Source organism: Mastigoproctus giganteus, chromosome 2 (genome assembly GCF_048544385.1).
Source record: "Mastigoproctus giganteus isolate SK-2022 chromosome 2, ASM4854438v1, whole genome shotgun sequence".
Taxonomy (NCBI): Eukaryota; Metazoa; Arthropoda; class Arachnida; order Uropygi; family Thelyphonidae; genus Mastigoproctus; species Mastigoproctus giganteus.
The window spans coordinates 267,274,254-267,290,912 of NC_143576.1; the positions used below are offsets into that span (position 1 = coordinate 267,274,254).

General features: G+C 37.2%; 1 protein-coding gene across 1 annotated transcript in view; it reads right to left on the minus strand.

Moving 5' to 3' along the window:
- The window catches only part of Eogt (EGF-domain O-GlcNAc transferase), a 257,927-nt gene that overhangs the window by 206,434 nt on the left and 34,834 nt on the right, over nt 1-16,659 (minus strand). The window contains exon 4 of the mRNA XM_090390322.1: nt 15,416-15,524. Coding sequence (XP_090246448.1) covers nt 15,416-15,524 — 109 coding nt within the window. The remainder of the gene's footprint in view (nt 1-15,415; nt 15,525-16,659) is intronic.

A 16,659-nucleotide genomic window follows, 5' to 3' on the forward strand; every position in this document is an offset into this window, starting at 1 on the left:
GATTACATGGCTCAAAGAGAATTAATTCAAAGGTTATATTTTAAGACAGTTTAATAAAATATAATCTTGTAATTAATTCTTTTCCTACTACTATATAATCTTTGTAAAATTCCAAAATTAGGTCCAAAGACAGAATTGAAAATATAATTCAGAAACACAACCACTTTTTAATATGAATATTAGGATTGATTAGAGCAAGGTTGTAATACTTTTATCATTTTCCTACTAAGAAACTAATTTCACAAGTTTAAATAAGCTTTAAATATTCATATGTTAAGTTTTATATCTTAAAACTTGCTCAGTAGCATATCCGCAGATTTTTGTTCTCTAACTCAAATAGGAATGTCTTCTAATTATCTCTGAAGTCGATTGAGACCATTAGAGTAAGGGGGAAAAGGAACTCATCACTGAAACATTTGAAACTCCATCTTCTTGTAGACTAATATTATTAGTGCAGTCCCCCAGGAGTTCGTGTTGGGCCCATTGTTGTTTTCTGTATTTATCAATGATTTCGATGAAGGTATATCAGGCTTAATGCCCAAGTTTTCAGACAACACAAAGGTGGGTAGTGCTGTTAATGACAGTAAGGAAGGTATGCTACTGCAACAGGATCTAGAAAAGTTGAGCAGACGGGCTGAGAGCTGGCAACTGAAGTTTAACATTGACAAATGCAGAGTACTGCATATAGGTAGCAGTAACCCAAGAGAAATGTACCAACTGTGTGGTACTACACTCAGGGAGATGGAGAATGAAAAAGACTTGGGGAGGGGTAATTGTGCAGTCACATATTAAGTTCTCTGAACAGTGCAGACAGGTTGTCAGAGCAGGTCATGGAGTTCCAACAGCAAATTCTAAGTGGGAAGCTATTAAACAATTCATACCCATTAAGAAATACTGTTCAAGGTTTACGCCTAAATTGTTGTCAAATGAACTAATGAGACTCGTGGCAGAGAAGCAAAATGTATGGGATGCATGTAAATTATCAGATGACACAGAAGCCTAGGGCAGATATAAGCTAGTCTGTAATCAAGTCACAAAGGAGGTTAGGCTGGCGAAGGCAGATTACGAAAAATCCTTGGCAAAAGATGCTAAGAAAAACAGCAAGAATTTCTTTACTTATATAAACTCTAAAAGGAAGGGAATGAATCAGATTGGTCCACTTGATATCGATGGTTTGACTGTTGATGATTCTGCTCAGATTTGGTTTTTGTTTTTTTGTTTTTTTTTAGGAGCATTACCAACTAAGGCTATATTGCTCCGGTGATATACGGTGGTCATTCCCTGATCTTTCCACATCCTCCATGTTTTGTGGTCATGGGCTCGAACCCTGGTCTAATCAAGAAGCGTGTGCTACGCACTGCTGCTCCTATCCATCTAGCTACGGTGGCACCGCTCCTGCTCAGATAGCACACAAACAAAATGAGTATTTTGCATCTACATTCACACATGAGAAGTTCTTAAGGATTGAAAATGCCAGAAGGTTATCAAATTGTAGCAGGATGCTTAATGATTCTGTGATAACGGAGAGCAAAGTGGAGGAGAAATTGTTGAAGTTAAACATAAGAAAGGCACCTGGGGTGGATGGGATCTATCCAGTTATATTAAAGGAGGCGGCAAAGGAAGTAAGCAAACCCTTAGCCATAATTATGAGAGTATCGCTGGACTCAGGGGAGGTCCCCACAGACTGGAGATGTGTAAATGTAGCCCCAATTAACAAAGAGGGATCGAAGGGTGACACGAGTAATTACAGACTAGTTAGTTTAACTTCTGTTGCGGGTAAAATAATGGAGTCACTGGTTAAAGATGCATTGCGGGACCATCTAAACAAGACTGCAGCAATAATTCAGACATAGAATGCATTTATTAAGGGAAAGTCTTGTCTGACAAATTTGATTGTATATTATGATGTGGTTACAAAGGAATTGGATGGAAAAAATAATTTTGATATCATATACTTGGATTTCAGGAAAGCTTTTGACACTGTTGCATGCATGGACCACTACTTTACAAATTGGAGCAGAATGGTATTAAGGGTAAGTTGCTACAAGATAAAAGGATGGTTGAGTGGAAGAAGACAGAGGGTGGTAATCAATGGGTGCTGCTCTTCGTGGACTAATGTTATTAGTGGAGTCCTACATGGTTTGGCTGGGTCCACTGTTGTTTTGTATATTTATCAATGATATTGATGAAGGTATATCAGGCTTAATGTCAAAGTTTGCAGATGATACAAAAGTTGGCAGGGTTGTTAATGACAGTAATGGCAATGTGCTACTGCAGGATCTAGAAAATTTGGGAAGATGGGCTGAGAAGTGGCAACTGAAGTTTAACATTGACAAATGCAAAGTACTACCTAGGGTAGAAGTGACCCCCCAGAGGAACGTACCAACTGTGATTAAGGTGGTAGAAAATGAAAAATACCTGGGAGTAATTGTGCAGTCAGATATGAAGTTTTCTGAGCAATGCAGACAGGCTGCCAGAGCAGGTCATGGGGTTTTATCAATGATATACAGGAATTTTGCAAGCAGGGAAAAGGAGGTGATTGCCCCTCTCTATAAGGCAATGGTCAGGCCATGCTTGAGTATTGCATACAGGTCTGGAGGCCTCATTTTAGGAAGGATGTAGATTTGCTTGAGCGTGTACAGAGAAGGGTAACAAGATTGGTGAGGGGAATGAAGGGATCCTCTTACCAAGAGATGCTTAAATTCTGCAAATTGCAGCTGCTGGTGACTAGGCACCTGCGAGGTGATCTGATTGAGGTGTATAAGGCCTTGAATGGGTTAAGCACACTGAATTCTGATGGGATTCTTCCTCTTGTTCGGATAACGAACCTAAGGGGACATAAATTCAAATTGAGGAAAGACAGCTGTAGAACAGATGTGCGGAAATTTACCTTTAGCCAGTGGGTGGTTAATTGCTGGAACAAAGACCTGGGAGTAATCGTGCCGTCAGATATGAAGTTTTCTGAGCAATGCAGACAGGCTGCCAGGGCAGGTCATGGGGTTTTGTCAATGATATATAGGAATTTTGCTAGCAGGGAAAAGGAGGTGATTATCCCTCTGTATAAGGCAATGGTCAGGCCACGCCTTGAGTACTGCGTACAGGTCTTGAGGCCTCATTTTAGGAAGGATGTAGATTTACTTGAGCGTGTACAGAGAAGGGCAACAAGATTGGTGAGGGGAATGAAGGGATCCTCTTACCAAGAGAGGCTTAAGTTCTGCAAATTGCAGTGGCTGGAGACTAGGCACCTGCGCGGTGATCTGATTGAGGTATATAAGGCCTTGAATGGGTTGAGCACGCTGAATTCTGATGGGATCCTTCCACTTGTTCAGATTACGAACTTAAGGGGGTATAAATTCAAATTAAGAAAAGACAGATGTAGAATAGATGTGCGGAAATTTGCCTTTAGCCAGCGGGTGGTTAATTGCTGGAACAAACTTCCATCTGTCGTTGTGGAAGTTGATAGGTTGAATAAATTTAAGGAGGAACTGGACAGGCATTTGGAGGCAATGGTGTGATTTTTTTTTTTTTTTTTTGGCTGATGCTGCATAAGCTGATACACTTGCTTTCTTGCATCACATGCCACTACTACTACTATTACAAACTTCCATCTGTCATTGTGGAAGTTGATAGGTTAAATAAATTTAAGGAGGAACTGGACAAACATTTAGAGAGAATGATTGTGTGAATTTTTTTTTTGGCTGATGCTACATAAGCTCCTATGCTTGCTTTCTTGCATCACATGCCACGATTACTATTACTATTATTCTCGGGTAATACCACCACCCAGATGGCACCGTTTCAAGGCTTGTTGGCCTATCACCAGTGGGCCTGTAGGTACTGCAATCATGCCAATCCAGTTGTGAAGTAAAACTGCACAATAAGAGAGATGCCAGCTGGTGCACACAGTAATAATACTAAAAAGGATAAATGCACAAGGTGTAATAATCCATGGACTGATAATTCGTTATAAGAATATCAGTGATACATCATCATATTTTTCTGTGGTAGTAGAAAAAAATCTAATGCAATATATGGTTACTCATTGTGAAGGTAGTCACAATATGAAATACAATTAAATCAATGCCATTTACACTACTTCTGTATTTTCTTTTACTACTATGGAGAAATATGGTGATGTATCATTGATATTGGTAATTCTTATAGTGAATTACCAATCCGTAGCCTATTACACCTTGTGCATTTATCCTTTTTAGTATATCCAGTCTATAGGAATAATTATTGCACAAATTAGTTAAGAGTAGCGGGCTCATGGTAAACTTTATGTGATCAATGGGGGGGGAGAGAAAGCATGCACTGCATTTTTCCAACAACCAAGCAGATGGCGGAGTATTTTAATGGCAGTTGGCAGAATATTTTAATAAATAAAAGTAGATACAAAAAAAATACAAATAAATAAATAAAGCTGAAAAAAAAAAAAAAAAAAAACACTCTGCTAAAATTTTTAGGTGAAATGTTTTCAAGTAGCCATAAGGGATGCGTCAGGGCTCTAAGCTAGAAAATACAAAAATTTAATATTCAATTGACTATACAGCTAGGCCAGGAGTACTGTAAATAAAGTAAATGAATTTGGGCTTTTGATTAGGCCAACTAATGCTGATATGATAGGACTAGTGGAGACATAATGACATCCAGAGAAAGGGGGTGAAGAAAACCTATCTCTGCATGGACTGCTGTCTTCCCTTTACTGCAAAGCTGAAAAAAAAAAAAAAACACTCTGCTAAAATTTTTAGGTGAAATGTTTTCAAGTAGCCATAAGGGATGCGTCAGGGCTCTAAGCTAGAAAATACAAAAATTTAATATTCAATTGACTATACAGCTAGGCCAGGAGTACTGTAAATAAAGTAAATGAATTTGGGCTTTTGATTAGGCCAACTAATGCTGATATGATAGGACTAGTGGAGACATAATGACATCCAGAGAAAGGGGGTGAAGAAAACCTATCTCTGCATGGACTGCTGTCTTCCCTTTACTGCAAACTATCTTGTGCAGTAAAGGGAAGATAGTTTGCAGTAAAGGGAAAACAACAATATGTTACAGACCAAACGATTCTGAGGAGTATTACAAAAACAATTTTAGGCAACATGAAGGGATGTTCAAGCATGATTAATTGTGGACTGCAATTAATCATGCTTGATTAATCATGCTCTAAATTGTGGACTGCAATATACCACGGAGAACCAGATTTTTGAGCTATCTGGAGTAATTGTTATTTATTCCAATATGTCAAAGGAAGTATAAGAGACTCTAATATCTTTGAAGTGGTTCTCACTTCAAAGGGATTCAAACTACATTCAAAATTTGAAAGTATAGCAATCAATAGCAAGTAGTGACTACAATGTCATAAAATGGGTAGTGCTCAAAGAAAAAGCCAAGGTCTTCAATTCCAAGAAAGGGAGCCTATAGTGCACTGAGCTCTATTAATTAGTAAAAAAACTATTCGGTTTGATCTTAGTTCATTATGGTACGTTTTCAAAGGAAGCTATATCCTGGAAGCTAGATATGCATTTGTTCCAATGGAAAAATCCTAGAAATAAAGGTGCCCAAGTGGATGAACAAGAGTGTTAAAGGTTTAATTGAGCAAAAGATAAAAAAGAATGGAGATAGTTACAGACTATTAAAGAACCTGATTTATATGAGTACTATAAGAGTGTGTGTGTGTGTGTGTGTGTGTGTGTATATATATATATATATATAAAAAAACACTGACAGCTTTTTTTATATATATTTTTGAAATATTATATATTTAATAGTATGAATCAGAGCTATAATGCTCAATACATTCTATGTTGATATCAGTATTTGTAAAAGAATAAGAGAAGTTTAACTCAATATGATACGTAGAACACTTCCATATGATATTCTCCAGAAATTAAAATGAAAACAATAAAAAAATCAAAAATCTTACATTAAAGTAAGAAATAATTAACGATAATTAAAAATCAAATGAACACAATTAAAAATCAAATGAACACAATTAAAAATCAAATGAACACAATCAAATGAACACAATTAAAAAATTAAGTACAAAATTAATTTAACAAAGAAAATTGCAAAACGATTTTCCTTCCTAGATATAGCCGGCGAGCTTTAACAGAATTCTCATGTAATTTAATTTTGACAGTTTCTGCAATTAATTTGGCCTTGTTAAATAAAAAGTATGTTTCTCATTAATAGCATGAAAGGCTAATTTTGATGCTGCTGAATGAGAAGCATGAACTGAGGTTGCGTGTTGATTAATACGAAAATTCAGAGGAAACCACATAGAATCCTGATAAGACAAGTCACAATCACCGCAAGAAATGTTGTATACTAGGTCATTTATTTGTGTTGCAAACGAGGAAAGCAGACAGAGAGTAGTCATAAATGGATGTTGCTCAGTGTGGACTAGTGTAGCAAATGAAGTCCCTCAGATATCAGTACGAGATTAAGACCACTCCTGTTTCTGATCTTCCTTAATGACAGTGACAAGGGAGTGCAGGGGCAGTTTTCAAAGATGCTGATGATTCAAAGGTAGGAAGGGTGGAAAGTTAATGTTTAGAACTGTGCTATTTTGCTTCAAAATGACATCAGTTACCCAAATGTTCTGAACAATGACAATTGAAGTTTAATGCTTTTATTCACTTCGGGTGTGTCCGCCATGATGGGTTAATGCAGTGATTTTCAATCGGGGTGCTGCAACAACATTCCAGGGGTGCCATGTAATTTGGGTTTAAGTTATTTAAACTTTTTTTTTCAATATATATATTTATTTCATTATAAAAAGGTACATCCTTATCTTAACCTATGTGAGTTAGAATTTTCTGTGCTTACCACGATGAAAACTAACAAGGGGAAAGACTACAAATGATTGAGGAAGAAATGAGCAATGAGCGTACTTCACTCCAATATTCCACCTAATATCAAAGAGATCTTTTCTCAGTGAAAAGTTACATAAACTGAATGTTTAAATACCTTCCATTGTACAGTATCTTTTTAATTTTGTGGTGATCTATAATTGATGTTTATTTAGCACCACTATATAAAGAATAAAATTATTATATAAGTATACATAATTTGTATTATGAATTGTAATTTTGTTTATAATTATATTATAACTAATAACTATCATATAACAATTTTTTAAAATATTATATATATATATATAATGTTTAGCTTGTAAAATAGATAAAGTGTCTGTAAAAATGAAACTAAGAGAAGATTAAGAAATAATCAAAAGTGGAAGTGAAGTAGTGGTTAAACAGGTGAAAGAATTTGAAAAACCTAGTACAAAAATGAACTGAATCTGAGGAAGCAAAAAAAAACAAAGAAATAAATAAGTAAATAACACTATATTCAGATATGGGAGAGTAATTTTAGCAAGAGGTCAAATCAGGGTCAATTTGCAAATATGCAAAATCTGAATATAGTAAATGAAAATATGATACATAGTCAGGAAATTCATCAGGGGAAATAACTCTTGACCATGTATCAGGCACTGCATTCCCAAACTTGTCTGTAGTATTAGAAAAAGGGGAAAGCAAATATGTGGTCTTTATCGTAATACTAGTAGACAAGGTAGTCCCCCTATGCAGTGTAAAAATAAAGTTAATAATGTAAAATTAAAATAAATACAAATTTACAAAACTGTAATGTGAAATATAATACAAATGTCAAGTCCGGAAAGGATGAAAGGTTATTAAATTAATGTGGTTGAAAATTAGAATTCAGACATAAAGCAGAGAAATTTGAACAAAAAAGTGTGGACAAGCAGATTTGTAATACGAGGATGATACAAACGCTCTGTCTATCCTCAATCCTATCGCTATTTTCGGCTTCAATTGACCATCTTTTTCTTCCCTTCCCCTCCACAAGAATTTTATCATTCCCTATACCATTTGCTTGTCCACACTTTTTCATTCAAATTTCTCTGCTTTGTATCTGAATTTTAATTTACAATCACGTTAATTTAATAACCTTTCACCCATTCTGCACTTCACATTTGTATTATATTTCACATTACACTTGTGTAAATTTGTATTTATTTTAATTTACATTACTAACTTTATTTTTACACTGCGTAGCAACTACCTTGTCTACTAGTACTACAAAAAGGCCGCGTACTTGCCTGCCCCCTTTTTCTAATACTACAGACAATTTTGGAAACAGTGCCTGATACATGGTCAGGAGAAGTCCCCCTGATGAATTAGCATTAGCAGAGGCACACGATGCAAGAAAGCAAGCAGCATCAGCCAAAAAAAAAAACTCTCCCATTTCACCTCTCTGTTGGTTCCAAATACCATGTCCAGCCCGGGCTTAAATTTATGTAGGCTATCAAGTCTGTTCCACCAACCAACTACCTGCTGGCTAAAGGCAAACTTCCACACATCTATCCTACGTCTATCTCTCCTCAATTTGAATTTATGCTCTCTCAGGTGATTCTTCTGAGCAAGAGGAAGAATCCCATTAGCAGTGAGCATGCTCAAACCATTCAAGGCTTTATACACCTCAATCAGATCATCTCGCAGGTGCTTAGTCTCCAGACACTAATTTTCAAAACTTCAGCCTTCCTTCGTAAGAGCAACCCTTCGTTCCATTCACTAATCTTGTTGCCCTTCTCTGTACTCATTCCAACAGCTGTACATCCTTCTTATGAGGACTCCAGACCTGTATACAGTACTCAAGGTGTGGCCCGACCATTGCCTTATAAAAGGGGATAATCACCTCCTTATCCCTGCTAGAAAAATTCTAGTATATCATTAGCATTAGCATTTTAGCATTAGTAGAGGCATTTGATGCAAGAAAGCAAGCTTATGCAGCATCAGCCATAAGCTTGCTTTCTTGACAAGACACCATGAGCTACTCTTGCAGACTGTCTGCACTGCTCAGAAAACTTCATATCTGCCTGCACAATTACCCCCAGGTCCTTTTCGTTCTCTATTACTGTCAGTGTAGTACCACAGAGCTGATACGTTACTCTGGGATTACTGCTTCCCATACGTAGTACTTTACATTTCTCAATGTTAAACTTCATTTGCCACTTCTGAGCCCATCTGCTCAACTTTTCTAGATCCTGTTGCAGCAGCGTACAGTCATTAGTGTCCTTAATAACCCTGCCAACCTTAGTATCGTCTGCAAACTTGGACATTAAGCTTGATATACCATCATCAATATCATTTATAAATACAGAAAACAACAATGGACCCAACACTGAATCCTGAAGGACTCCACTAATAACATTATTCCACAATGAGCAGTGACCATTGATTAAAACTCTCTGTCTTCTTCCACTCAACCATCCCTTTATCCTTAACAGCAATTTGCCTGCAATGCCACATTGCTCCAATTTGTTCAGCAGACTTCCTTGTGCAACCATATCAAAAGCCTTTCTAAGATCCAAATATATGATAACAAAGTTATTACCTGCATCCAGTTCCTTTGTGACCACATTATAGTATCCAATCAAATTGGTCAGGAAAGACTTTCCCTTAACAAAACCATGCTGTGTTCGAGCTATAACTGAAGTCTTGTCTAGATGATCCTGCAGTACTTCTTTTTCCAGTGCCTCCATTAATTTTCCTGGAATAGAAGTTAAACTAACAGGTCTATAATTACTTGTGTTGCCCTTTGATCCTCCTTGGTGAATTTAGGGTCACATTTGCACATATCCAGTTCATGGGTACCCCCCCCCCCCCCCGAGTCCAAAAAAGCTCTCATAATTATGGCTAAGGGTTTGCTTACTTCCTTTGCCACCTCCTTTAATATAACTAGATAGATCCCATCCAACCCGGGTGCTTTTTTATGTTTATCTTCAACAATTTCTCCTCCGTTTCCTCTCAGTTATTACAAAATCATCTATCTCACTGCCATAGTTCAATTCACCTCTGGCATTCCCCTCCCTAAATAACTCCTCATGTGTGAATGTAGATGCAAAATACTCATTTAGTTTGTTAGTCACCTGAGCAAGATCATCAACAGCTAAATCATCAATATCCAGTGGACCAATCTGATTCATCCCTTTTCTTATAGAGATTACATAGGTAAAGAAATCTTTGCTGTTTTTCTTTGCATCCTTTGCCAAAGATTTCTCATAATCTGCCTTTGCCTACCTAATCTCCTTTGTGACTTGGTTACAGACCAGCTTATATCTCGCATAAGCTTCCATGTCACCCATTCCCATGCATTTATCCCATGCATTTTTCTTCTCAGCCTGTCTCATTAGTTCATCTGACATCCATTTAGGCCTAAACCTTGAACATTATTTCTTAGTTAGTATGTAAAGCCTAGTAGCTTCCAAGATTAATTCTTTGAATGCTTCCCATTTTGAATTCGCTGTTGGTAACATCATTAGTTGATCCCATCGTATAGAATTTAAATACTGTCTCAGACCACCGTAGTCACCTTTATGAAAGCAAAAACCCTTCCCTTTAACCCTGATGGTAGTTACATCTTTGAGTAAATCCCACTTCAGCACACTGTGATCACTGCCACCTAGTGGTTCCTTTATCTGCAGATTCTTAATGCATGAAGAATCACTACTGATAATCAGATCAAGAGTATTGCTCCCTCTAGTTGCCTCCCGAACATGGTGATGTAGAAAACAATCATCCAATAAATCCACCAAAGCCTTGCTAGTGTGTGAGTGACCAACCCACAAATTCCAGTCAATATCTGGGAAATTAAAATCCCCCATTATAAGACTCTGATATATTGGCCCACTCAATTTCCCTGCACAGTTTCTTATTATACTCATCAGAGTCATTAGACCTATAACACACTCCTACTCTCAATTTTGATCTTTCAATGCTTATATCATATACTAGGTGGTAGATGACTCTCATCAACCGGTGAAATACCACCACTTTGCTTATTGGAGGCTTGAAGTGGTGGAACCCATGTTTAGTCTCTAGAGCTAAGTTCCGGTCAACCCTTCCCTATCTTTTCCATCATGCAGTATGATTGACGACTTTTGAGGTTATGATGAACGTCGTGGCGAGATCCAATATTCCTTACATTTCGAGGGTACAGCTCTAAAATTGTGTTCGCAGGCTGGCCGCTAGTTAGTGCACTGGACCGAACTTATTGGTAACTCTCTAGGAGGCTTCCGGATCAGCTAGTGTATAATCTTGCTACCTCTACTCTGCCAGATAGTGACTGGAGGGAGTCCGAGTAGTGTGTATGCGGGGAGCATTGTCGAGGTCACGTTATGTCAAGGATCTGGGTATATTCTTACCACGTGTACGCCATATCCAAAAATTTCATTACTTCATACAGCATGTCTCACCCGCTTTTTCTTACTATTGAATACACCATGAATTGTCAAAATAATAGAGCAAGCTTATCTGCGAAAAGATCTAAACCTCCCAAGGACTTCCTAATTCATTTCACAAATATACGTGGTCTCAATTCTAATCTCAATGATGTTCATTTCCACTTGCAGTCTGCCAAACCCCATGTACTTTTTATGACAGAATCTCAGTTATCGGTTGACTCAACTACTGCTCATCTCAGATGCCCAAATTATTCGCTGTATGATTCCTTTCGCCTCAAAGGTGGAACTTGTGCAATGTCCGTTCCCTGTCAGAGACTTGGAAATTTGGAATCTCCTCTCTTTGATCTTCTCTGGCTTAAAATCTCTCTACCTCACTGTGTCAAATTCATCTGTTGTCTCTACCGTTCTCCCAACACCACTAATCACTTGGAGCTCTTTGACTTCCTCTCTTTGCAACTTGACTTTCTCCAATCCAACTTTCCTAACAGTGAGGTAATTTTCCTTGGTGATTTTAATGTTCACAACTCCAGCTGGCTTCCGTTTTCTAGTCACACTGACCCAGCAGGTCGAGATGCTGAGGCTTTTGCAATTACTAATGACCTAGCACAGATTGTTCATTTACCTACAAGAATTCCGGACAATCCTAATTATACAGCCAATATGCTTGATCTTTTTCTCACAAACAACCTTTCTAAGTACACGGTTGAAGTGAGAGGTCCTTTAGGCACTTCAGATCACAACTTGGTGATTGTCTCTTCTCCGATGGAACCTTTATCTCATGGCTATTCCCAACTTCATGTTGTTTGGCATTACAAGAATGCAAAATGGGATGACCTGCGAGACTTCTTTTCTGCTCTTCCTTGGTCGGATTACTGTTTCAAAACTTCTGACGTCAACGTTTGTTCAGATCGTGTCAGTGAAATTATTCTTGCAGGAATGGAATCCTTTATCCCACACTCCACTTTAAAATCTCGTCCTTTTATCTAAACCTTGGTTTTCCAATAAATGTACTAAGGCTGTTCAAGAGAAGAATGTTGCAAATCGTAATTGGCTTGTTTCTAATTCTTCAGTTTCATTTTCTGCCTACACCAAAGCTTGCAACAATTGTAAAGCAGTTATTAATCAGTCCAAACTAGAGTTTGAACAGGCTAAGAGTAGAAAACTTGATTCTTGCCCTAATGGTAGCCGAGCATTCTGGTCTCTTGCCAAAGCTATTGGCCGCAACTTCTGCCCATCTCTGCTCCCACCTCTGTCCAAACCAAATGGTTCTGTTGTCACTTCAGCCAAGAATAAAGCTGACCTGCTAGCATCCCATTTTTCTTCCAACTCATGTATTAATGATCTTGGTAAAACACCTCCCACTATTCCCAACATGCTCCATTCAATGTGTCCTGTGGTCTTCCGTCAAAAGGATATCAGAAGCATTTTGATGAATCTTGATGCTAAGAAAGCTGCAGGTCCCGATGGTATTTTTCCACTTGTTCTCAAAACCTGTACTTCTGAACATACTCCTGTTCTTTGCCTCCTTTTTTCACTTTCTTATTCCAAAGGTGTATTTCCTTCTGCTTGGAAATTTGCTCATATCCAGCCAGTTCCTAAAAAAGGGTGACAAATCCCTCCCATCCAATTATCGTCCCATTGCAATTACTTCTACTCTTTCTAAAGTAATGGAGAAATCAATTAACCGCCAACTCTTAAACTACCTAGAAACCTTCCGTCTGATCAACGATCGCCAGTATGGATCCACTGGTGATATTCTGGCTTATGTTACCCATTTATGGACTAATTCAATGGAAAGATTCGGTGAAGATTCAATGGAAAGATTCGGGTTTTGATCGTGTTTGGCATAAAGGTCTTCTAAACAAGCTTCCATCTTATGGTTTGCCAACTGTTTTTTTATAATTGGTTATCCAGTTTTCTCTCTGATTGCTCACTGAGGGTGATGGTAGATGGCTCTGTCTTCTAACTTCTCCACTAATGCTGGTGTCCCCCAAGGTTCAGTTCTTTCCCCCACTCTTTTCCTCTTGTATATTAATGACCTTCTTCCATTGACTGGAAATCCTATCCATAGTTTTGCCGATGACAGCACATTGCATTCCACTTTCCATTTTGAAAAACCTTGTTCTGCTCAATCAGCTTAATATCCACTACCAATTCCTTAAATGCTGATCTCCAAGTAATTCTCCAATGGGGCAAAGACAAATTAGTTGATTTCAATCTTTCTAAAACTCAGTCTTGTCTTATATCTCGCAAAAAGGATTCTTCTGCTCCTATGCTTATCTTTGGTGACACTCCGATTTCTAGGCAAAATGATACATCTCTTTCTGGGATTACACTGACTTCTAATCTCTCTTGGCACAAGCACTTTACAAATATTGCTTCCTCTGCATCTAAAAATCTTGGTTTTCTCTTTCACTCTTAGCGTTACTTTTTTTCCAAACAGCTGTTCACTCTGAACAAATCACAAATCCACCCTACCATGGAATATTGTTCCCACATCAGGGGGGGGTGCCCCCAAAACCCCTTTCAGACTTCTAGATTCCATTCAGAAGCAGGTAGTTCGGTTAATTTATGACTTCTCTCTAACAGAGTCTCTCCACTCTCTGTCTCATAGATGTACTGTTTCTGCTGCATGCCTTTTCTACAGATATTTCTACAGATACTTTTTCTGAATTGGCTTCTATAATTCCCGCTCTCTCTTTCAAAACAGTCCGTACACGTGCTGCCACCAGCCAACATCCATTTATTGTCCAACTTCAAACTCACAGAACCAACTTTTCATCTTCCTCATTTATTCATTCAACTGCCGTTTTCTGGAACAACCTTCCTTCATACGTATTTCCTGAAAATTACAGTCTACAGAAGTTCAAGTCTAATGTCAACAAATATCTCCTTTAGTCTTCTCAATCTCCAACCCAAGCATGGTACTAAGTACTATAGGTTCTAATTCATCTCATGTTTGGGCTTTTCATTAAAAAATAAAAAAAAAAAAATTTGAAAAGTTGAAAACCACTGGGTTAACATATGCTGTTCAGCATTACAATAAATGAAGGTTTTAAACCTGAAGAAATCTAGGAGTTACTTATAAGCTAGGGGGCGAGGAGTTAAAAGTGGTACAGGATTAAAAAAAAAAGCACTTAAGGAAAGGATTATGATTCAGTCAGACATGAACTTTTCCATGCAGTGTAAACAAATAGCTAGGAAATGCATTTAACTTTGTGGCTTTCTCTCATGTATCAAGATCATTTATACATGTACCTTTGGAAGCAGGAAAAAGGATGTCACTGTCCTTTCATATAAGACAATGGTGAGACTGAATTTACAATATTGTATTAGGTCTGTAGGTAACCTGATTAATGCAAGGCACGAATTAATGCCCATGTGAAAAACAGCTCAAGAAGGTTGGACTGTGTGGCAAAAGCTTGGCAACTAGGCACCTCATACAGCACTTATTGGGGTATAAAAGGCAATGAAGCACATGAATTAAATTAATGAGGGAGGTATATTTTCACTAGTAAAAGACAGAAGAATTAGGGGTGACAAAAATATTATATTAGGAAGTAACAGAAGGCTGGAGCTCATGATGCTTTCGGCAGCAATTTGTAGATCCTTAGAAAAAATTGCTTGCCACTGTTGTGGTCCAGGAGAAGGGCTTGGTAAAGTTCAAAGTAGAATTGGATAGCCGATCTTTTGATGATAGGGAAGGTATGAGTGATTGAGAATTTTTTCCCTTTCTTTTCCTCCCAGTTTTCTTTTGTTTTTTTTGGAAGATGCATAAAAAGTCCTTTCACAGATTATTCAGCTATTACAATTCCAAAGTCAAAATATATGTAAGTAGCCTTTGGAGAATAATATTTCTTGTAGCTGATGCAGAAATGTTAATTTTTTTTGGCACTGTTAATGCTACTGTTTTATTCAGCTTTATTATTTTAACTCATTTTATCTTCAAATTTGCTGTTTTAATTTTAGTTTTATGTATTTTAGTTACTATCTGTTTATTTATCTGCCATTTTTCCTTTTGTCACAAAAATGTGTATGTTATGTTTACTGCTGACATTCATTTCATTTTGCTCAATAACGCTCAATTCGTTTATTTATAATACTAATCATGCTTAATAGTAGAAGAAAATAATAACATGAGCTTACAGAATGCTCAGGTCTACAATAAATAAAGAGTTCCTGCTGCCTTTCTTTCACATAACCAAAATCACCTTGTCTGAAGAATGTATTCACCTGTTCATCCTTTGTTTTAACCCTATAAAGAAAAAGAGAGAGAGAAATGTTAAAAGGAATGATAATATGTAATGGACCAGTAAAATGCAAAAGTTAGCATATACTCATAAAAATAATCTACATCGTTTATACATGTATCAAAACAAGTTGAGAGGAAAAGATATATACAAAATATCTATAACTATATTTCAGTTTAAGAAAACAATATATTTTGAAATTAAATACACTTTAAATATACACAAATAATATATAAATAAAAAACATTTAAGGGCAAGATAGCTGGAAAAAAAAAAGTCAAAAATTTGGTTCAGTGAAGCAGTAGTATCAGTATTAGCCATACAATGCAAGGAAGTCACAAAAAAAAAAAAAAAGAAGTACATAATAAAATACAAATTATGCACTTCCCTCAGGTTACTATCTGGTTAACCTGCGAATTTCTTCAAATTATCAGCCTCAACTATCTGCAGAGGTAAGTTGCTCTAGTGATCAACAATTTGTTGGCTATAAGAAAACTTTCTACAATCTGGTCTAAATCTCTTCCCTCAAAATTTTAATTTATAGCCCCTAGTTCTGAAATTCTTTATAACAGTGAAAATTTCAACTTCACTCATGTTCCAATTCCCTCTCAGAGCTATATAAACCTCTATCAGGTCTGCTCTAAGGCACCTAGTTCCCAATCTCTGTAGCCTACATAATTAAAGTCTTTCCTAGTACGGCCAACCCCTTTGCCAAACTCCCCATGCGAGCTGCCCGCCTTTGGACCCTTTCAAGAAGGTCAATGTCATATTTCAGATGAGGTCTCCATATGTGGACACATTATTCCAAGATTATTCATAGTTTTACAACCACCTTATACAGTGAGATTATGACTTCCTTATTTCTACATCATTGATAGGACACCATGGGCTTTTCTGGCAGCCTGTTCACACTGCTCAGAGAACTTCATATTTGTAATAACTCCCAGATTCCTTTCTTCCTCTACTGTTTTTAATTCAACCCCATCAAGTGTAGCGTATAAGATATTTTGGAGTTCTACTTCCCCAAGCGTATAATGTATAGTGTTAATTGTAATGTGGCTCCAGTAAAAAAAAAAAAAAAAAAAAAAGTAAAAGTGCAGCCATTATCAACCCACTGCAGGATGGAAGCCTCCTCAACAA